Here is a 23990-nt window from a genome sequence, read left to right as displayed (position 1 = left end):
TTTGCGAATTTTCAGCGAAAAACTAAGTGACCTGTTTCCTCTGGAAACGTTGCAGCAGTGGCGACGAACAGAAATCAGTATTACAAGTGCTGCCTGGGATGTGAAGAAAGCGCTTTCTGAACACTATAAGCGCTTAAATAAACGTGATTCTCACCTTCCAACTATTCTACAACCGGAAGCAAGCTGCTAACGCAACAGCGCTCATATAGCCCACTCGCTCTGCGCCTTCGACGCTATCCTTAACGGCATGCTGGCTTTCGGCGTTCTTTCCTGGCCATTTGGGATGCATGCACGCCTGTTCGCTCGCGCCCTCTCTCACTCACTTGCTTTTTGTCTCCCTTGCTCACTTGATCTATCCTCCCCTCTTCTCTCTCTCAATGAATCACTCGCAAACACTCAGTCATTATTAACTTTTCAATCCCTAACTTCATGAGTCGCCCACTGTATCAATTTATCACTCACTCGCTCACTCAATCTCACTGACTCACTCACTCAATCTCACTGACTCACTCTCTCACTCACTCACTCTCACTCACTCACTCTCATTCACTCACTCTCACTCACCCTCACTCACTCACTCACTCTCATTCACTCACTCTCACTCACTCACTCTAAATCACTCACTCTAAATCACTCACCCTCACTCACTCTAAATCACTCACCCTCACTCACTCACACACTCACTCTCACTCATTCACTCACTCTCACTAACTCACTCTCACTCACCCACTCTCACTCACTCACTCTCACTCACACACTCACTCTCACTCACTCACTCCAAATCACTCACTCTAATTCACTCACTCACCCTAACTCACACTCACTCACTCATCCTCACTCACTCACTCTCACTCACTCACTCTAAATCACTCACTCACCCTCACTCACCCTCACTCACCCTCACTCACTCTCACTCACTCTCACTCACTCTCACACACTCACTCTCACTCACTCATTCACTCACTCTCACTAAATCACTCTCACTCACCCACTCTCACTCACTCACTCACTCTAAATCACTCACTCACTCTAAATCACTCACTCACCCTCACTCACTCTCACTCACTCATCCTCACTCACTCTCACACACTCACTCTCACTCACTCACTCATTCACCACTCTCACACACTCACTCTCACTCACTCACTCTAACTCACTCACTCTAAATCACTCACTCACCCTCACTCACTCTCACTCACTCACCCTCACTCACTCTAAATCACTCACTCGCCCTCACTCATCCCTCACTCTCACTCACTCACACGCACGCACAGGCGCACGTACGTGGTTCGGCGGAGGCGGCGGATGCTGCTCGTGCGCGGGGCAGTCGTCGGGGCAGCCGTGGCGACAGATCTCGACCACGCACTGGATCTGCACCTCGATGGTGTCGGGGAACTTGAAGGCGTAGAAGTGCGAGAAGGCCACCACGCTCGCCTTGCCGCTGAAGTCGCGCACCTTCATGAAGGCGGTGAGCATCTTGGGGCGCAGCACGCAGCCCCGGTCGTCCGTCAGCTGGATGGGGCCCCGCAGGCCGTCGTGCGCCGCGCACGACTTGACGCGCATGTCGAACTGCTTGTCGCGGTCGTTGATGGCGATCACCATGGTCAGGGGGCTGCCCAGGGGCACGATGCTCGACACCTGCTTCGCCCACGGGCCCTTTCCTGCGGGAGAGGAGAATGGGGACGCACACTTATTTTTCTCTCACATTGGTGCACACTTAAACTGAAGACTCATTTCGTTGCGGCTGCTTCTTTTTCTTCGTTCCCCTCCCCACGTGTAGGATAGCCTACTGCATGGGCATCGCCTGGTTAACCTCCCTGCCTTTCCGTCCTTCTCTTTCACTCTCTCTCTCTCACCGGTGACCTGTGTCGTTACTGAAAGTGGCCTCTAAATACGAAATTAAGTTAGCAAGGAGTCTCCATAGGTTGGGCCGGACATATTGCAGACTAGCAGTTCTCTCGCTACCCAATACAAATATCACAACCGGACCTTAATGAATGGCGCCTACAGCGATTCTCACAGCACGTATATTGGCAGTAAGCCCCACTGCCCCCCCCCCCACCCTTTCTGCTGTGTCCACCTCTCGCATATTCATTAAAGTCTCTCCTCCTCCTCCTCCAGTTGTGTCCAGATATAGTGGTGAAGTCTACTAACTACAAAGCAGCTGCATCCCGCCCATTGAACCAATCGCGGAGATGATGAATCCACATTTATTGGGCCCGAAATAGATCTGTGGTGCACGCAGGCACTAGACGGGGTGGTTCCCTAGTTACGGGACCCATATGTTCTCAGCAGCTCCTGGCCCCTGTCCGTCAGTGCGAGCTGAATCAGTAGGGCGGGGCTGGATAACAAAGTCTCCCGTCGCTCAAGGGGTTGGGGATCGGGGGTGTTGGCGGGAAGGGGAGGAGGGGGTCTTGAGTTCTTTACGTGCACTCTGCCAAGACGCGGGGCAGGGTGCCCTTTTCTCTTCTGCAGAAAGGACAGAGCGTATGGTGTTCCGCAGGGTACATGCGGTTCATCAGTGCGGGATGCGCGAGCGTTCCCGCCTGCGCTCTTACATACATGTATACATAAGTATTTTCTTCCATGCCGATCTAAGCTTATGGCAGCGTGCAACGCTTTCCGCTACCGACGAATGAATAAAGTCTGGTTGCACGGAGGGCGGACACTTGCCTTCCTGGATCTCCATCCAGCACCCCACACTGTCCCCCTGGAAGTTGAGCTCCTGGACGTCCAGGTCCGCCAGCTGGATGGACGGCGTGCGCAGCGCCGACTTCTCGTACGCGTCGTGCCACTCGCAGCGCAGCCGCTTCGCCTCGTCCCAGGCCTCGATGATGTCCACGCCGTACTGGACCACGATCGTGTTCTCGTAGAAGCTCCCGTGATGATCCGGCTGCGAGCCACGACAGGTCAGCAGAGTACGCCATGACAAAAGGACTCTCCGACCTCAGAAGGGACTGCGGGGCGTTTTACAGAGCTAGCCGCATTAGTCCTGTTGTTGATGTCCCAACAACAGCAGCAGCCTCGTTGTTGTCGGCCTCATACAAATGGCGCATACCCCCTTTTGCAGCAAAACAACTGACAACTACACACATACGTACATAAACCTTCCGGCTCGTGGCACGGCCACTCTACCCTGGTGTTTATCTCTAGGCGAAGACCAACTTAAGCAACCGAAAACGAATCGGAGGCTCTAATCCAGACCTTGATGCGGAGCACACTTCCCTTCAACGACGATTACGCCCGATCATTCGTAGGATGCTGCGGCTATCTGTGTTTGTTCAGTAGTAGTTGCAAAGAGATTCAGTGTTAAGTGCCAGTGGGGCGTCATCACCGCGTTAATAATTTCGGGATTCAGCTGGCGCTGATCACTCGCTTTAACCTCATGAGGCTAAGTGACTGAGATTTTAATTTTTTCCTTGTTAGTCGAAGTGCGTCACGCACTTAGTCCAGAGGATAAATTAATGCTTGACACTCTAGAAACTATGCGTACTAGAGTACAACACTATCTGTTGTTATTACTGAAGTCGAATTATAGGGCAAGTTTTGTTCGAAAGTACAAATGAACCAATAGCATGCCGCCCCACACGTCTGAGGCATAACATTGCATAACGTGCACGAATTACATACAAACAGCTGCATTGCGCTTGCAGCGTCGCAAGACTGGGATTGAACAACGTTTTGTATTCTCGAACAATCAGGTTCATCTAATTTTGATTACTGTAGCGTAAGTTACCTCCTTTCTCACTTTTTTGCAGCGTAAAGCCGCGATAAATGCCGAGAACATCTGGAACACCTGAGCACTACACTGTTCAGGAATTTTTTTATTTGAAGGCATTCGTCAGAAAGCTGTGGCCACTCGAAAAGTATCGCGACATCTTTGGTATCACTACTGCCATGTATATGTAATAAGGGAATACAATTTACTCACTGACACCCACCCAAGCGCAGCTATACGCCTACGAAGGAAAGCAAACACGAGGCCATCACTTCACCGGAGCAGTCGCTCTAGCAACTGAGCTAACCAGGACGGCTGGCATTTGGTAGATAGCTTTCCTTTAGCTTGCCTTTGTAGCCGTGTGGCTGCGCTTGGTGGTCGTCAGTGAATTATTACTCCCTTATTACAAATGTAATGAAACTTGGATTACCCTAAACACTTGACCCACACTGTCATGGATACGTTTTGCATGTTACCAGCATCCACAACAACCACCAGTTAGTGGGTGCCAGAGCCAGGAGGTATATGGGTCATGTCGACTTGACAAAGTACCTTGGTGCCGCATCGGTCGTAGAAGACGTCGAAGTTGGCCGCCGTGATGCCCGAGCGTGGCCCAACGTAGACGCACTCGGGCTGACCGTGGTGTCCCTTGGAGAAGACTATGCCGTGGAAAGGCGCGCTGAACTGGAGCTGGACGCGCATGTGGCGCTTGCCGCAAGCCACCTCGACGCCCACCAGCCGAGGCAGGTCACTGGGGGGCTCCGGCAACGACAGGTCCTTCCCTTCCCAAGGGGGCTCGGCCTGAGACGACGCCTGCGCAGTGGCGGCGCCAGACAATGGCGATCAGGGATTCGCCCGAGAAACAAACGGGGTGTACGGTGGGAGGGGCATAAGCCGAGACGTCGGTGCTTTTGCGGCTGGAGGCTGTTTTTCGTAGCTATTCTTTTCGCCCCGATTCATTCTTTTGCCCTGTCAACATTGGTAGTTGTTAATGGTGACGTCATTACTGGCAGGCGATGTCATAAGCAAGCTCCGATATTGAAGGTCGGGCTGGCCAATGACAAGAAACAAACAGACAATAAAACACTTAACATGAAAAGAGTGGTTATATGGACTACGGCCGTAAGGATACTGCTAAAGAAGGAAATTAATCGCATTCTGTGTCCCTACTTAGATCTTGTTACGAGGTCGGAGACCCAATTAAACTTTTAAGCCCCACTGAGGAACGTTTGTGGTCCTTTAGAATGAAACGCGGGTCTGTTTTCGTACGTTTTGATGTGCTGATGTTGACAAATCGAGAGCGTTCAGCTTGCGAGTCCATGCTGTTGACTCAGCGCCAACCCTTCATCGCGCCCTATAATCGCCGAACACTCCAGTGTTAGCGAGGAGTTGCACTAACCCAAGGAAATCTCTGCCGTATATTATGAGCCACCGCGGCAACGGCGAAGGACACGCGTCATTGCTTCGGAGCTACAAAACTGAGCTGCAGAACATACAACTATACACTGGCTGGTGCCGCCAAATAATAGGCATTGTTCGTTTTAATCTCAAGGAAAAAGTTGAGAGGACAGTAGCCTCTCTTTCTATTTCAACCAGGTACCATAGGCGGGATGAAAAAGGGGGCGAAAAAGTGCGGAGGCACTAGAAATGACAAAAGCGCACTCCAATCGGGTTCGAAATGTGAGGGCAGTGAAGAGAAAATGGTCAGCAGTTCAGACAAGTGAACGCGCACGTGTAGGACAGGTTCTCTTACGTCCACCTTAACAGCGGTCACACACGATCACCGACAAACAGCTACCCACCGCTACTCAGTGACGGCTGTCATTCTAGGCCGTCCTCCGCTTACCCGGATCCAACCTTTCTGGAATAAAAATACCGAAGACACCCATCGGTGCACATCGTGCGAATAGCATTTGGCGCCCGCCTTTTTTCGCGTCCTGGGTCACGGCTGGATCGCATCTGTGACCTGTCTGAATAATACCATGCAGTTCTGCGAAGGCAGCGGCGGGTGTACAGCTAATAACGCACCGTATTCACACATATACATACTTGCATGTAAGAATCAAGCGTCATTATTGGCCACCAGCTTGGCTGACCGTACCATTCGCTATCGCCAATGGCTAGCTAGCGCCACTTACGGACAATTTGTGCACATGAAGAGCCTTGTTGTGAATCGGTGTTTTGATTCGCTAGACGCAACTCTCATAGCCCCTACAGTGCTGCACTGTTTTACTGCGACGGCCCCATACAACTCACGCACACGGTGACCTCCCGCCACGAGGCCGCAATTTGCATGGCCGTAGCGAGGGGTGCGCTGCCTGTGCACCCACTGCACAGTGCGACGCAGCGAGATCTTCGGCCGACCGATCGATTTGCGCCCAAACGTTCCAGAAAGACCAGCCGCGATCGTGGGAGATGATGACCGTCCCGGAATCACGGATCGCACTCTTCGGGCCACGTCATTTGTTGGGCGGACTGGGTGGGCGCTTTCCTCCGGCCTCTTTGGAGCGTGTCCTGTTCTTACCTAAAACGCCATTCCAGCATGCGGTGGTAGGCTTGAACAACCTTTTCGCCCGAGCAACGGATTGGTGCCGGTGGAAACGGATGCCACTGGTTGGCGAAATCCGTGACTGCTTGAACAGGTATGAACTGCTTCTGTCGGGACACTCCTAACTGGAGCACTTGGTCCAGCATGAAAACCTGAAGAATGAGTTCGAAGGCAGAATAGACAACGTACGTTGGTATTTTCAGGCATGGCGCGCGTTGTCAATTGTTTCCTTCCTTCTGGCGCTTCCTTCCATCACGGGTTGCTGCTACTTGTAATGCAAGGGTCATATCCGGCCTGCTATCAAAGACGACTGTTGGCCAATATCAACTATGATATAGTCGGCAGTGAATCTGGAAAACATTCCAGCTAAAAATACAAAGTTGGACAGTGTCAGTTCATTATGCTTTCTGTTTATTCAAACTAGACCCTATTACGGGGCCTTTCCAAGCTCCCCAGCGCAGGCATATGCTCCTCGCCGATAGCGTCGCTATCAAAAAGCTTCTTTACGGACGCGTTGTACCTAATCGCGGTGGAAGGATCCACAGCAGCTGGTGATGATGATGATGATGATGATGATGATGATGATGGGGATGTCCTCGGGCTTAATGGCACGTACCCTCGACGGGGGATTGGCCAGGGCGCATTGCGGATACAAACGCACTCATGAAGGCTGGTGGTAGGTAGGCCTCCTATTCGTCTTCACCGGATTCCTGGCAGTAGGAGAGCGTTCGTGCTTGACGTACTATTATTTTCATCAGAGTGTAAGACTATCCGTGTTCGGAGTCATTTTCAGCACCATTGAAGTCATCCCAGGCGACGTCAGCTCGGGCTAACTGTGCATCGACTACGCGTTGCCACAAATCCACATGCGTCCGATAACGTGAGCCTTAGACAGCGTTCTCCATCGTTCATGGGTCCACAAATTCTGCCTGAAGGCAGCAATTTTTGATGCACTCCGCAGTCAGTTCTGTCTACGCGACCTTATCATTGCAAGGCGGGGGACAGAGAGATACCAAGCGGGACATCGGCGTCTGGTGCGTCAATTGCTATCAATACGCGCTGTGACGCGCCGCCGATAGGGCCCCTTGAGCGCGTGAATGATGCCCCTGTCAAGTGGCTGGTCTTGCTTTTCGCGTTCTGGGGCAGGAGCACGTGGTAAGTGCTGCGTGGGAACGCATCACGTGGTGCGCCACACAGTTGTGGAGCACGAGCAGGATCGTGTGTTTTTTTTCGCCATGTCATGGTAGCCCTCAACAAGCCACTCGGCGAACGCATCACCTGTCATCCCCATACTCCCTGTACACTTATATCCAGTCGCGCTTTCGTAGGAACAAAACAATTGTCACTGTCCTGACCTTTTTGCTGTGCCTGGTGCGCATGAGAGCGCAGCTTCCAAAGCACTGCGCCTTGTGAACTCTTCCCGATTGCAAACAGCGGCCGCTGGTAGATGCCGCCCATACTCGTGCGCAACGCGAACCTTACTGCACTTTCCACCAGCTATAGTTGTCGCCTTTGAAGGCAAGCGTTTTTGACGGCCGTGACCTGCTATATATATATATATATATATATATATATATATATATATATATATATATATATATATATATATATATATATATATATATTTATATATATATATATATATATATATATATATATATATATATATATATATATATATATATATATATATATATATATATATATATATATATATATATATATATATATATATATATATATATATATATATATATATATATATACATACTTATGAATGGAGCTAACAGTCACCGAAACCAAGGTGCATAGGGGAATGTTTATTTTTTTTAATGCGTAGTGCTAATCAGTGCGATAATAATACTTAGATTAATCTATCGCTTAAAGAAAATTACTTATAAAGCAGCAGAAAAAACAACCATGCCGCCGGTGGGATCCGAACCCATGTCCTCCGATTACCGCGTCCGGTACTCTTGGACAGCCGTCGCCGTAGCTCAGTTGGTAGAGCACCGGACGCGATATTCGGAGGTCGTGGGTTCGGATCCCACCGGCGGCATGGTTGTTTTTTCTGCTGCTTTACAAGTAATTTTCTTTAAGCGATAGATTAGTCTAAGTATTTGTTATCGTACTGATCAGCACTACGCATTAAAAAAAATTAAGCATTCCCCTATGCACCTTGGTTTCGGTGACGGTTGCCTCCCCCTTCATAAGTTTGTCAAACGAGCCCCTCATTTCCTTTACCTTGTCCGCTATATATATATATATATATATATATATATATATATATATACAAAAGCTGATTCACCGCTGAAGCATTGACCATGAGCTAGACCTAGTATAAATAAGATAAACATTGCTGCGACCGGGATTCCAACCCGCGGCGGTGCGAACAAATCAGGTTCGCTGGCCACTGCACGAAAGCACTATAGTGTGTAATTGGTTGGTTGGCCTCAAATAAACACAGCACATACTCACTACCGGGGAGTGCCCAAGACACAGGCGATGAATTGCTAGAAACAGGAGCATTCAGAGAGGGAAAAGGAGTAGTAGTCGGATATGGGCCGACAGATTGGACGACGCAAAGACAGGGTTCCTGTTAACTGGGAGATCGAAGACGGGACAATGGCTTCGCCGCAACACAACCTCGCGTCTACAGTGCACATCTTCGTCTTCGTCAACTTCCATCTGCGGCGCGAACAGATCAGATCAGCTTAACCTCGGTCAGAGTTTGACTTGAGTCTATATCGTCGCCAGACGTTCCGATGATCCAGCAAATCAAAACCATGAGCCAATGGCTTAATACATGCTTTCTCACGTGAACTCGGTTTAGCTATGTTAAAACCGTACCAATTTTTTCAACATGTGGTCGCGTCCTTTCCGTAGAAAACGGAGGGTGTCACGGTGGCTTGGAGACGCTCTCCGCTCCCGCAAAAAAGCGGCGGTTTCCGACTAGCGGGGCCGCGTTTACAGAGCCGCCTCGTTCGCTGTAGCCGAGTCGTGTGGCCGCAACTGTTCGTTGTATACGAGACGCAATGCCATATTATGACGGTAGCGCCACCCTCGTTCGTAATAAGCGAGGTTTCGTTATAACTGCGGTCGTTATAAGTGGCTCGACTGCAGTGCGGGAAGACTGCCTTCCGTGGTCAGGCAGCGCCGCTTGCAGCCGTTTACCTGTTCACAGGCGGGGCTCGGCCAGCAACTGCGAACAACGCTGGTGTCAAAAAGACGTGCCTGAGAACTATTCAAAGCAATTGATGTATTTCACTTAAACTTACGGCGAGTTTGACCGGCAAGTATGATAATTCGCTTTGTGGCATATGTAGGCTGTGCCGCTTTATAAGCATCGAGACCAAGCGCACTACAGCAACGCAAGCAAAAACGATAAATCTGATCTCTTTCTTGGGAATGGTGGAAGGACTAGAATGTTGCGTGTTGTCCATGAATGTCACATTATGATGGAATGAAGATTGGGTGGGATGTAAAGGTTACGTGTTGATTAGTACAGACTAGAACTGCAGAATTGCTAATGTTCTTACGAATTCGAAGCTAGCTAACAGAAGACCATATATAAAGAAAAAGAGGAACGTGAGAGCTACACCTGTATCGAAACCACAGTAGGCAGTCCATTTTTTTCTGTGCGTTGTTATGTATTATATTTGTTTAGACCATGGTATTGTAAAGTGCAAGAGCTATAGGAATGTGCAATGAAAGAACTATGGCATCGATGTGCATGCAAACTGATTTTGTTTCTCATATGAATATGTTCAGATAAGGACAGTAATCGGGCTGTCATGACCACTTCTTGATTTGTATAGAGGTATATTTTAGTTTTCCAAGAAACGCTGTTATTAAAAAAAAAAAAACTAGCATGCCACAACCGGTAGAAAACGTCGCTTTTGTGATTTCGCAAAATTCCAAGCTTAGATCCGAACATAACGAAGCATAAAGTTTTGTTGAACCTTCATCTTTATTCAGTAATGCTTTTCGAACCCTAATGCATGAAACAGCGCGAAAAGAACTTTTTGGCTGTTGAAATTTCGGAGCAGGAAAATCGCAAACAATGTTCAAAAAGTTACGCATTGCGTATAAGGGCACTACTCAGGATAATAACGCGACAAAATTAAATCCAAACCTGGTGATGAAACTTTTCCTCGGTATTCACCGGCTCCTTCTACTATCTTAAGGGACAGTTCGTACTTATAATTTTATTTTTGAGGTGTATGTTGAAATTTCCCAGTATTCAGAAATCGCAAAAAAGGTCAACTTTGTCTCACGTTTGAAAAACCTGTGATCGTCGATTGAAAACTTGGTTTTTGAGGAAAGGGATGGCGCAATAATTGTCTTACATATCGGCTGAGATTCGAACAGCGCCGTTACTAGGGAAGGGAGGAAGGTAAGAGCGTAAGAAAAAATAGAGAAGAGGTGCCGTAGTGAAGGGCTCCGGAATAATTCTGACCACCTGGGGATCTCTAACGTGCACTGACATCGCACAGCACACGGGCGCCTTTGCGTTTCGCCTCCATCGAAACGCGACCGCCGCGGTCGGGTTCGAACCCGGGTACTCCGGATCAGTAGCCGAGCGCTTTAACCTCTGAGCCACCGCGGCGGACTCGTCGATTTTTCGCCGATAGACTTTTAAGGCTTGAAAATTCCGGGGCAACAATAAAGGGTTGCATTATTTTGCTTTCCTAAGAAATGAAATGCAAAATGCTGACCATATTTCATTCAGTCACCATTGCTGGGTATCGTTTATTGAAAAGAGTAACAGCTTTGCATATAACTCAAAAAATGAATATATTGGGTTTTTCGCATGACTTGCATTTAGGCTTGTGTTCAGATTTTTAAAATGCCTACGGAAAACTTTCGCAGCATATTGACCAGGTTAGTGAAGTTTAGACGAAAGTTATGCGACTCTGTGTAGTCGGGTGTGCTTTTGATATTCCAAAATGGGCCAGGTAATCCCCTTAATCCCGGAATATCATGATTATCTGCATGTATCACCAAGCTATTGCCGCATGTGTCCTTATTAAGTGGGAGCTCTGCCAAAAAGATGTGATTTTTACCACACAAAATTTTGAATTCAGTAGTGATTACGATGAGCTAACGGAAACTTGGGACTCGAAGCAGATGGTTAAATTGCTCCGACTACATCAATGTTATTGAGACAACTTCGAAGAAAAGCTGCACAATGAGTCCCCGAAAGTGCACATCATCTATCGCGGCAGGATATATACATTATGTAAGGAATGCAAAGCCACCAGAAGTAAAGATTGTTTTCATTTTAATTTCCTTGAGTGTCTAACAGTTCAGTTCAACACAGTACTCAGCAGTGTACAAACCGGCTTACACCGCTCTCTTCTCTCACATGTGTGCGTGTACGCTGACAAATGCACTCTCCTCTCTAAAATTTCGAAAGCTTTTGAAGTGTAAACAATGTGCACTTCACGCACAATTCTCTCTGAAATCATTGAAATCACCCATCATATGATAGTAAAAATTCGCTGTGTCTACTGTTCCGCGCCTTAGGTTCCTGAGGTGGCTCAATGTGGAAGTTGACAGTAACAAGCGGCTGCATAAGGGAGCTCGGCTTTCCGATTGTTCGGGGACCGGAAGCAGTGTACCAACACGCACGTCTGAGGGGCGCCCTCCGGCCTGAATTAAAAAAGCGCCACCCGGAGTTCTCACGAGGGGACGGGCGCGAAGGGGCTTGATGAATGCAGACTTTACTATGCGCAACTAACGATGTGGCGTGGTCGACCCGACTGCTGCGACGCATATGCGTCGCAGTTGCCACATGTCTTGCAGCGCAGCGCGACTGCATGGGACACAGCGCTGCAACACAACTGGACTGGCAGGCCCTCTTTCCTCATGGCAGTCACGTACGCGTGTAACCGCCACAGGAAAGCAGCCTGCGACTTGATCTCGTCTCTTATTTCTTTTTATATGTATACCTCTGCTGGGAAGGTCAAGAACCGCGCGTTGCGCTGCTTATGACGTACCATCCGGCGCCGGCTTCCGCAGGAAATTCAGTCCATTGAGCGCGCTCCGGACGGCGCGATTCAGAGGAGCTTGGCCTATTTGAGCCGCTCAGTTTGCTACAGTATAGCTCGCTTTCACTAGAGGTGCAGGCTGTAGTAACCGTAACAGTCGTTGTTGTTGTTGTTGTTGCCCCTGAAGCGATGGCACATATACACGGTTGGGGATTGGCTGCAGGGTATGATGCAGATCCAAACAAGAGAAAAAGACATCCAGACTTATAACTCAACTTATAACTGAGACTTATAAGTCAATTAATGAATTAAAAATTAGTGCACGTAAAAAGTTTTCGAGAGAAAAGTAAAGGGAAAGAAGAGTTAGCTCAAAAATCTCCCGGTCTCGATAACATCCCTGTGAAGAAGCTCACAGACGGGCTTACGGGCACGCCCTTTCGCGGTTGCACCGAAGGAGAGGAGGACGGGAACAGTGAACGGCAGGCCTAATCGAGCGAGGGGAATTTGCAAAATACAGTCTTTCATGGCGGAATCGACAAAGTAGAGAAATATGGAATGTACTTCTTGTTTTTTCGAGTTTCTAGAAGAAATATGTGGTGCGTCGTCATAGTAATTGCTAATCCAGGATATATAAAGCGAAAGCTGTCGGCGTTCATTGCGTTCAATGGCGTTGACGTTGACAACGTTCTGGACTCCGATGATTTTGAGGAAAGGAGGGCGCATAACTATATCGCTGGGTGATGGACGCCTCAGTCGCGCTTTGAGATACGTGGCGTTGTGCCTCCCCGACTTCAGTTAAATAAGCTCTCTCGCCGATTTCTCCCGCAGGATTCCCGTCGTGACAGGTAGGATAACACTGCTGATACGAAGAGACGACAATGACACAGTGACTGTGCAGGGAGAGCATAGCAACGGGGTGTACTATCCGATGAATCAGTTATGGAAACCAGATGCACCTTACCAAGCCCGTGATGTGTACAAGCAACAGATATGGTTTACATAAATGTTTCAGATGTTAGTGCCAACTTATTGTGTCCTTCCTGTGCCCCCTTACATCATCGTCGTTGTTCTTTTCAACTCTGTCTCACCAATTCGCCTACAGATATATACTGTTTTAACACTGACCTCTCTAAAGGAGCAGCCGAACTCAGTTATGACGGCTGGAAGCCAGACAAAATAAAAGCATCGACTGCCGCTTCTAAAAATAGGCCTGGAAATAAAAAAAAATAGGCGCTAGAGAATAGGCACTAGAAAATAGAAAATAGGCACTAGAGAGATAATGGAGGCATATTTCATCGAAAAGAAAAAAGATGTCTGTGTCAGCACTCCCTCGGTGGCGTTATATGATAGTGAGAGGTTTTTTAGATGCCTCTTATGTACCACCTTTTTTTGTCTGTGACGCAGTGCATTCGGGTTTTTTAACGTTGGAGGTGATAGTGCCCTCGTAGCTATCTGTGTACTTCGTACCTACCGCACCTATGTCGTTTTTTTGTATATGTATATATTTTTGCGCTCCTTGTTAATAAAACTTAGTTTCGAGACAGCGCTTGTTTTGTACCCTTTTCTATGTCCTTCGTCCGTTCGCGCTGAATTTTACCGCCAAAATGAACTACATCCAACTCGCCCAACTCACATTCTTCTGCTGGAATACATACGTTCGCGCCGGGGAATCATTTGCTCGCCAGAGACGCGTGCGGCCTCGCAAGAAGGCCGGCGGAAGCCGCGCTGCGTCACAGGGTGTCCTACGCAAAGCTCCGACGTCTCCTCGGAGCGCAGTGTATGTACGTGCACCGACTCGAGTATCGCGATGCTGAGGGCGCCGGAGGAAAGGCGGGAAGGAGCTGTAAATTGGCGCCCTCGCAGCGTCGGCGACTGTCCCCTTGAACCTGCGCCCTTCCGGCGAGCGCCGCCCGTTTTTCAAGGTCGCCTTGCCCCGCGGCATCCAGGTCGGCCGCGCGCTTGCCGGTCTCGCTATGTGATTTCTTTCTGTATACTTTCTTTTCGCCTTGCTCCTGTCTCGTGCGCTTGGAGCGCGCACAGCGTGGTAACAGTGTGAAAGCGAGATGCACGGGAAGTATGCGCATACCCAGCAATTCTGGACAGTGGCATTTTTGAGCGGGAAACTGTTTATGAACGCAATTCTTTCATATAATGGAAGATTTCACTATTCAAATCAATATATTTGCAGATCACCCTACGGCAGTCGTGTATTTTTTTTTGTATTCACGTTTTTGCTATCGTCAATAGCGTTCCCCATTGATTTTCTAAGGCAGTCTTAACTGTTCGATGCGATCGATGGAAACACTTTAATAATAATAATAATAATAATAATAATAATAATAATAATAATAATAATAATAATAATAATAATAATAATAATAATAATAATAATAATAATAATAATTGGTTTTGGGGGAAAGGAAATGGCGCAGTATCTGTCTCATATATCGTTGGACACCTGAACCGCGCCGTCAAGGAAGGGATAAAGGAGGGAGTGAAAGAAGAAAGGAAGAGGTGCCGTAGTGGAGGGCTCCGGAATAATTTCGACCACCTGGGGATTTTTAACGTGCACTGACATCGCACAGCACACGGGCGTCTTGGCGTTTTGCCTTAATAAAAACGCAGCCGCCGCGGTCGGGTTCGAACCCGGGAACTCCGGATCAGTAGCCGAGCGCCCTAGCCACTGAGCCACCGCGGCGGGTGGAAACACTTTAAAAGAAAGGTTTTGCTACATATCAGAATGAGGGACCATTACCTTCAATATTTCCTTAACACTGCCTTACAATTTTTCGATTTTCAATTTTTTGCCCGGGAAAGCTGAACATGTTCATGGCGGCTGCAGTTCTGGCCCATATATTCTTTGAAACTGTATTTAGTCCTGTCTTCGGTTCCTTTGGATCTTTGTATTGTTTATAGATTTCATTTATTTGCATATACTGATGGAAGCAATGCTTCTCTTGTCGGAGAAGATTGCAGAGCTAAAACGCGATCGTAAAAACCATTAAAAGAGGGGCACTCCACACAAGCTGGCGACAGAATATTTTAGTCATGACAGCATCGAGAAAAAAAAAAGAATTTGGAAATTTCTGTCTTGGAAAAATATGGGCATAATGCTTTCCCATAACTAACTGAGGTAGCCTGTTCCGTTTAGGAAATTAATTGATAAGGTTAGCTCTTTAGACTTCTGCAAGCAGATAAATTCAAACCTGGTAATCTAGCTACAAACGTGTAAAAGTTCCAGCTCTAGCAACTTATTTGCCACCTAGGCGATAGTCAAAAAACGGACAACGAAAAGGAATCAGCAAGCTGTTAACAAGAAGCTCATTTCTATGCTTTACTGGAAGCTGACGTAATTAAGCGCTTCCACTCTGCTGACTCAGCCGTTTTTGCTATCGTTCGAGTGCCAAAGGAAAGCTCGGCAAGATTGGATATTGACATCCATGCAGACTCTGAATGCACGCCCATTAGAGCGTTGGCCTATGTGACTCTATGCCTCCATGTGCTCACGATGGCGTCAGTGGAGTGTTCCCACTGCTGCATATTTTTTTATCCGTGGCCTGAACACAGTTACAATTTGCAACATTACAATGAAGCAATTGAACATTTAAAATTTGCGACAACGTATATTGGATCCCTCTGTCGAAAATGTGACAATGAGATGCTTTACGTTGAGGAAAAAATTACATCGGCGCATAATTTCGCATGTTGAGGAGGAGACCTTAGAGAGAGAAGGGACAATTATAGCATTATTGTTTTACAGGAAAGCGTCCGGCTTCAGTTTTGTAAGAGGCTTTATTTGGCTTTAGAAAAAAAAACTTTAATTAATTGAAGCTGGTGGAGCATTGGCACGTAAGAAGTGAAGCTGGTGATGATAACTGCGATAGGGGTCAGTACCTGACGCTAATCATTACCGCTCCAGGAACAGCACAGCAGACAATGGTCGGCCTGGCCTTTGCTTAGTACGCGTGCTGCAACTCTCACCAAGTTTGCCAGTTAGCTCCGTCCTGTAGTGGGATCCTGCTTAGTTGAACGGTCGGCGCTGAAACTAAAAAAATAGAAAGGTGTACTTCTCTACTTATTCCATGCAGAAGAATGTTTCGTAAAGGCGTTAGTTCCAGCGTGGTCTCAGCACGATATCCTTCCGCCAGGCACATTGACCGATGTCACGGATAGAGATGACAGGTTACGCGTAAAGTGGCGGAAATAATTCACCGGAGGCGAACCAAATAGGCCTATAGCTACACCGCAAAGATAGAAAACGCGAAACACGAATGAGTAACATGTATGCCGTAAGTATGAGCGCAGCTAGCCTGATTCGATCAGTCCGAACAAAAGCGTTGACTGATCATCGTGCTGTGTTCAGCAAAGGCACATAAACGTACAGCCCATTTCTTGCGCACATCGCTGCGTGACGACGAGTACACACACCGCCGAGTTGAGCCATAAAGCCCGCTACAAGCAAGAATACGTAAGAACAAGACAATAATGCAAAACGGGAAGCAAACCCGACCGCAAACGCCAATTACAGCGGAACGCGCTCACCACGGGCGGTTTCCCCCGTTGAAGGAGCGATGCAACTTGATCGGCGAAGCTTCCCGGAGCAAACGGCCTCATTAAAAGGAGCAGCGCGCTTTTCTCCGTTTATGGGCCGTTACGGGAGCAGCGGAACGGTCGGATACACTGCGCTCATCATGCGGGGCGTCGGGCGCCCATGGGCTTGCTTCTCCTTTGGTCTCGGCTGCGAAGACTTCCCGGTAAAGATCTATGGCGCTGTCGATACACGCGTCGATCCCGTCGTGACCACCCGCGTCGACTCGCGCGTGCTCGGCTGAAAGACGTTCCCGGAAACAAACCCACTACGCGTGTTATTTTTTTTTTTTTGGAGGAAGGGGGGAGGGGGAGGGGGACGAGCTTTAGATATGGTCCGACAGGCAAGATTTCACGATGGACTTCGTGGTGCGGCCTATCACGGCACTGTACGAAACGAAGTGCGCTGATGTTCAGAAAAAAAAAAAATCACGAACACGAACGAGCCACCTCGTGTGGTAAGTTCCGATAGTGTATAGCGTAATGCTCGCGAAGGGTGACATGCACAGCTAGCTGGCCGAGCAGGCCAATGGACAAAGGGTTTGCAAAATCAGTTTATACACTGTCTTGCCTTTGTGGGGCATCAAAAAGAGCGACAGAAAGACGCGGCGTACTAAGTTGGAGTCCTCTTCACTTGCTTGTTCCTACGCTGAGAGATGAATTAAGTGGGCCTTGCTGATGATTTCAGTTGGATTTGGGCTTTACATTAAAGCACAGCGACGCAGGAAATCCACAACTTATGAAGTGAAGCAGAATCGAAATCCTAAAATCACAAGCCCGGGCATGCACATACGGTAGCGCATCTACATCACGATGCACTGGTTCAGTGTTGTCACTGCATGTCCGGTACTAGTTAAGCATTTCCAGTTCTCACCTCGCTGCGAGGAGCAGCTACGAGTTCGAGTCGAACTGGAGCGGGAATAGCCACGATGACTACCACCTCACAGACCTCTGGTACCGCAGCATCTCATAAGGAGTTACAAGTGCCCAATGTTGTGCACAGTGGCGCTCAGTATGTCTTGCAACGCGCCGCCGGCAGAACCATAGTCCAGTTCTAGCTTTATGAGAACTAAGTGCACGGTGATGCACACTTCAGAAATCCGTATCCGTTCGACTGGCAGCTAGAAGCTCAACTTTCGGCCACAGCCGAGTTCTGGCTGCTCTGTAATGGGCGTTTGGTAACATTTCACGTGCTGCAAGCCATACTGGACACCTATGAACAATAAAGTTCTGCTTGTTCTTGACCTTTTCAGTAGTAAATTAATGTCATAATTCATGCTTTAAATGACTTGCCGCTTTGTTGCGCGTGCTCGTCATTGTTGACAGGTTTGGGCCCCTGCGGCACTATGCTAACTCGATGCCATCGCAAGGTCATGGCAAGGTCAATTAGGCTTTAATTCTCTCTCTCACTGGCAGTGCCCGAAATACCGCTCTGGAGCTCCTGAGCAGCACTGCATACTGGGGGATTTGGACAGCCTGTACAATGAAAACCATCAGATGAAAGACAGAGATAGTGACCTTTCTATTTCTTTTACAGCGCAGCTGTTATGCGCTCATTCCTACTGAGCTGCTTCTGTCATCACGCGGCCATCTTGTTAGGTCACGTGACTGAGCGTGAGCACAGACGGTCATGTGACCCTGATCCGTGACGTCACCGCAAGCACTGGTGGTGGTGGTGGCTACAACTTTATTGCCACAAAATGAAAGGGATTAGTTGGGGTTGGGGCGAGTCCGGGGTGGCCTCCAGTCGGGGGTGACCCCTTGAACTCGCGTAATGAGGGCCAGCTGCGTTGTTTTTCATGAACTGGACAAGAGCTTGTCCCATTCCTCCGCCGTGGGAGCTGGCAAGAGTGTCGTCAGAGGCGGTTTGCTAGCGCATTCCTATAAAATATGGTCTTGGGTGGCGTGCGTCCCGCCACAGCAGTGCGGACATGGATGGTCATATTCACCGTTTGTGATTAAACATAATCAGTAGGGGCTAAGAACTGCCTTTGTTTGTAGGCGTCTGAATGTCGTGGCTTGCGCCCTGTACAGGTCGGGATGAGGGGCGTGGTAGGTGCATGTTAGCGATAAAAGTTTGTAATCGCCGCGTACGAGCGAGGCGCCTCGGCGGGGCCGTCTGTTCCCGAGAGGTCTCCCGTCCCCCGGTTGGTTTAACCTCGGATTAGACGGTCGACCCCCTCGTTTCCGGAGTTACTCGCGTGAGCCGTAACCCATACGAGATTGATGTTGTGATCGAGTTCGGTTGCGATCAATTCACATTGCGAGCGCGCTTACCGAGTTTTTGTCGAAATTTTCAATGGCGCTCTTAGTTTTGGTGCGGGGATCCGCGATGGCCAGTGCGATAGCTACTTCCTCTGCCTCGCGTATAGAGCCAGCATGAAAGGTTGTGGCGTTGACGAGGGCTGACTGTGGAGTGACCATACATGCCACTTATGTTCCGCCTTTTATGTGTTGAGCTTCATCCACGTGCGCTGCTCGTCGTTGGTTCTCGTACTGTTCCTCAAGGGCCTGCGCCTTGCTTTCCTGCGGGCGTCGTGTCTGCCTGGCAGCATGTTCTTGGCTACCGGTTTACCAAATAGTCTACTAGTAATGTCTACTGATAAATGTGATGTTGCACGTATACATCCTCAACGGGGTGGATGTGGAGTTTGTCGAGAATTACGCGTCCCGCGACAGTGCGCGACAAGCGGGTCACTTGTGCCGTCTTATGGGCTTCGATTAGCTCAGCGAGCGTGTTCAAAATCCCCAACTGCAGCTGTCGATCTGACAATCCGATCGAACGTAAGCAGCGCTGGTCACATGATCCTGCGCCGTGACGTCACCGCGAGTATGCAGCCGTCTGAGAACGCTTCACGTTCTCCGATCCCGTGACTTCTAGATGCTGTTGATTGGTTGAACTACGAACGCTCCATTTGAAGTCAGTCGCGTTGATGAAAGAAGAATTGATGAGAACAGGCTAAATGAAAGGTCGTAGGAAACAACGGATGTCAGGATGACATCACGCAGTTCGCGCCGCAAAACTGCAAATTGCAAAAGCATGCAACAACCGCGCTGGTCCAATGCGTTTTTGAGAAATCATAATCGCAGAGTCATTTTTTTTTCTTTCTTCCATCGGTTTACTGGGTTTCGATATACATAAGGAATCGAGCGGAATTACTGAGTCCTCTCACTAAGTAGACTTTTCATCGCTAATTTCATGCCGGGATCATTTGTTAAACCGTTAGAATGGCTTCTTGGGTGCTTCGTCGGAGCAGCTAATATAAAATTTGGAACAGACGCCAAGTGAGGAAACATCATGCTTTGTCGAATGTGTACCCCCTTGCGTCTTGCGTGTTCCCCATCATATTTGTGCAGGCGCCAGGAACATGTAAACACACGGGCACTGCACAGAGTCTCGACATTCAACCTTTGTACTTAGGTCATCCGCACAGGCCTAGCTCGCTGCATTACTCCGCCGCACCAAGATTTTATGCATCAGGCCCATGTTGGAGGTTCTTACCTTCCATAGGGAAAGCTGGACGATGGCCATCAGGGTGACGCCTTTCCACCTCATGACGGGGCTGCTGAAGGAACCTGCGCATAGGACACGGGCAGTGGTCAACAACGAGCGGTCAGAAATAAACTCTGCGAATGCGACAAATGTAAAGTGAGTGAGCGGTTGCAGTAAAAATGGATCGTCATAGTTTTCGCAGTTCCGAAGCCTGTAAGAACAAAGCTTCATAACTGTTTCATTATATATACCGTGTTTTTTGCTCTACTGTACTTTTGTTTTGTATGCACTGTGCAATGCTGCATCATCATTAAATGAATACTTGTAACGAGCTGAGGCTTATTAAGTTTTGCTGTGCATTTGATCTCTGCGTGAACTGTTTGTAAGTGTGATAATGCTTATTCTTTTTTATGCTATCTGATGTACTTTAATTTATTTTTTCTCATTTGTATATTGACTGAAAACCTCAGCATGTATGTGAGTACACCCCATTATATTTGATCAAAAATTCTGTGCTAACTGAACAGCGGCGCGGGCCTCGTCAAACTGTGTTAGCCTTTAGTCTGTCTCTGAAGGGAGTGTCCTGCACTAAAATTATTTTGATTTTATTTTATTTAATATTTCTCGCGTGCCTGAGCGTCCTGAGAGCCTGAGCGTCCAGCTTGCTTTGTCTCTTGTTCGGCTACAGGATCCAACGCAGAGTGCCCAAAACCCTCCAATGACCATAGGCCCTACTTTCCTGAACAAATTTATGCATTCATTCATCCATTCAATCTTTTTTTATTATTATTATTCGTTTAGGTCAGGATGACAGGGTGGGGGTCAAATACCTCGTTATTCCTGTCTGACGAACCCCGTGGCTCTCTACCTTCAGCCGCGGCGATGGGTCAAATTTTCTGCTACGAATAAAGCTGTCCTGATGCACCGAGCTGCCTAACCCGCCCGCAGGCCGCCTCCAGCTGACAACCACTGGAATCGCGCGCAGCTCAAGCTACGCGCGGTTCCTGTCAGCGCGGCCGTGGAGCGGCGAATCAAACGACGTTCGGCGCGCGACCCGAGCGCGCGGCTGCTGAGGCATCACCGGGTCAAGTATGCCGGGGTCACACCGCACGCAGGCCGCGTGGCGTGGCCGCGGAAGCACGACTGAGCCGGGTTCCCGGGCCTCGGCGCCAGCCACAAGGCGGCGGTCAAAGGCGAGATGAAGCCTGACGTCTTGATGGCTCGTCTGTCGTCGGCGCAATAGACTTCCTTTCGAGCGGACGTCGAGGAATGGTGATGCGAAGATTATATACCACCGCATTGTGTGCACGTTCCGCGCTGGAACCTTGGTGGCTCTCGTGGTCGTGGTTTCGTGTCACGAGCGGACGCATTGCTTGCAGCGACCGCGCAGAAATTGCTAAGGAGCCAACTTCCGCGGTAACTTTTTTGGGGTAGTGTATACGATTGAAGAACACTGTCTACTGTTACTCACCGCGGGTGATGTTATATTAGCGAGTGTCGTAAAATGCCGATCGGGACTGGGCGCCGGACGCGTGAAATGAGTGATTGTAAGCAGCGTCAAATAACAGTTCGTTCGCTGGTAAGATATTCAATTGGTGGCAGGAGCCGTGAAATTGGTCTGAGCGAGTGTAATGGTAGAAACCCAACATGAGCCGTTAGCGATGCCCGAAGACGCATTAGTGGTCCAAAACCTTGCGATTCAACGAACGTCGTTTCTGAGACGTGAAACAATATTCCGTTGATATGACCCAAGGTCCTGACGCGTTGACATGTTTCCTTGATTGCCTGCGTTTATTGCTCCTCTAGTTGGTTAATGGCAGGAGTGGGGTACGTTTGATACCTCAAGGGTTTCTCCTTGCGGTCCAGCTGAAACTACTGCTTAATGAAAAGAAGACATGTTACCAGCACCAATCACCGTGCTCCGCTGCATGTTATGTACAGTGTTACTTAAACCAATGCTTAACGTTAACTATATGCAAACAAGAAATAAAGGCAAGTGATGGGAAAAGAGGTAGATGACAGGAGCAGATCCACTTGGCACTGGCCTGGCCGGTGGTTGATTATGTTCTCTTGTTGTTGATGATTCAGCTGCGGCAACAACAATAACAACAACAGAACTTCACCAACCACCGGCTTGTCCAGCACCCCGTCTGTCTGCTCCGCCACAGCGCCGCCTCAGTTATCCGGAACGCCATCATCTAATACCCCTGTCACACGGGCACTTCGAAGGCCCTCGAACCGGTAGTCTATAGACTCAAAGGCGACCGAGCGCTGCTACACGGGCAGTTTCAATGGACATCGAGTCAATAGTCTATCGAGTCAATGCAGCAGCGCGGATCTACAGAGGCTAGAAGGTTTTTATAGCGTAACTCCATGGATATTTCGAGGGCCTTCGAGTGCTTTCCAAGGTTGCTAGCGTTGCTTCGAGCGGCGCCAAGCGCACTTTCGTACACAATACATTCACGCTACAAAAGCATGAACAAACATTATTCGCCTAAAAATTAACGCAAGCAGTCTGTACAATAATCTTAAAATTGTACCTGTCTGGTTTTAAGCGCATTAATTTTTACGTTGCGGTCTGCGTTGCTTGCGTACTTAGCGTTGACAACACGGCGGCGCCCTGCCCGCCCACTTCACAGCGATAACAGCTTCGTCGCTAATCCCTCAAAGCGATATCGTGTTCTAAACTGTGTTATTCGCCTTCGACTTGCCCGTTCTTACCCTCGCATAAAGTTTCAAGAGACAAATAGCTTTTGCTTTCTTGCTATGGCGTTGCGCACACGACGAGACGAACACAGGAAAGAGTAGGACGACAGAAAGAGCGCAAACTATCAACTGACTTTATTGCAATCACAGCAACATATATATGTAGAAATAACACCTGCAAAACAAAGAGGAGAGGGAACAAAGATGAAAGTTGCGTTTCGACGCTAGCGAAACGCCAAGGCACCGTGTGCAGTGCGATGTCAGTGGACGTTAAAGATCCCCAAATGGTCGAAGTTATTCCGGAGCCCTCCACTACGACTCCTCTTTCTTCCTTTTATGCGAAGCATAATAGGGACACTACTTAGCTCAACCATAGCCCAGCCTGGCGCGGCCGCGACCACCATTGACCTTTAATGACACGCTTGGTGTGACGTCATAGTCTAACTCCTGCTCCTCCCGCTAGGGGCGCTGCAGCCGAACACGTGGTCTGACGTCACGATAGCTGAGAAGAGACGGGGCTCAACTCGCGCGGTTGCCGCGCCGGCCGCGACCACCAAGGCTAACTCCCGCTCCTCCCGCTAGGGGCGCTGCAGCCGAGCACGTGGTCTGACGTCACGACAGCTGAGGAGAGACGGGGCTCAACTCGCGCGTTCGCCGTGCGGCCGCGACCACCAAGGCTAACTACCGCTCCTCCCGCTAGCGGCGCTGCAGCCGAGCACGTGGTCTGACATCACGCCAGCTGAGGAGAGACGGGGCTCAACTCGCGCGGTCGCCGCGCGGCCGCGACCACCAAGGCTAACTCCCGCTCCTCCCGCTAGGGGGCGATTGTCGTCGCGGCATTGTATAAAAGAGCCCCGCTCCTCACGCATCCAAGCATTACCAAGCATAAACCAAGTGTATCCAAGCATTACCAAATATAACCAAGTGTCACCAGGCTATAGCCTTTCA

At 48.9% G+C, this 23990-nt stretch overlaps 1 protein-coding gene across 2 annotated transcripts in view; it reads right to left on the bottom strand.

The window, feature by feature from the left end:
• Nucleotides 1-23990, bottom strand: part of LOC144124860 (uncharacterized) — a 116037-nt gene that overhangs the window by 9092 nt on the left and 82955 nt on the right. For both annotated transcript variants that reach the window (XM_077657774.1, XM_077657775.1), the window contains exons 2-5: nt 20346-20419; nt 4271-4531; nt 2674-2893; nt 1285-1661 (exon numbers count right to left, since the gene is read on the bottom strand). In XM_077657774.1, coding sequence (XP_077513900.1) covers nt 1285-1661; nt 2674-2893; nt 4271-4531; nt 20346-20399 — 912 coding nt within the window. In that variant the 5' untranslated portion in view covers nt 20400-20419. The remainder of the gene's footprint in view (nt 1-1284; nt 1662-2673; nt 2894-4270; nt 4532-20345; nt 20420-23990) is intronic.

Source organism: Amblyomma americanum, chromosome 3 (genome assembly GCF_052857255.1).
Source record: "Amblyomma americanum isolate KBUSLIRL-KWMA chromosome 3, ASM5285725v1, whole genome shotgun sequence".
NCBI classification, from domain to species: Eukaryota; Metazoa; Arthropoda; class Arachnida; order Ixodida; family Ixodidae; genus Amblyomma; species Amblyomma americanum.
The sequence above is the reverse complement of the archived record's forward strand: the minus strand, read 5'-3'. Positions and strand labels throughout refer to the sequence as shown.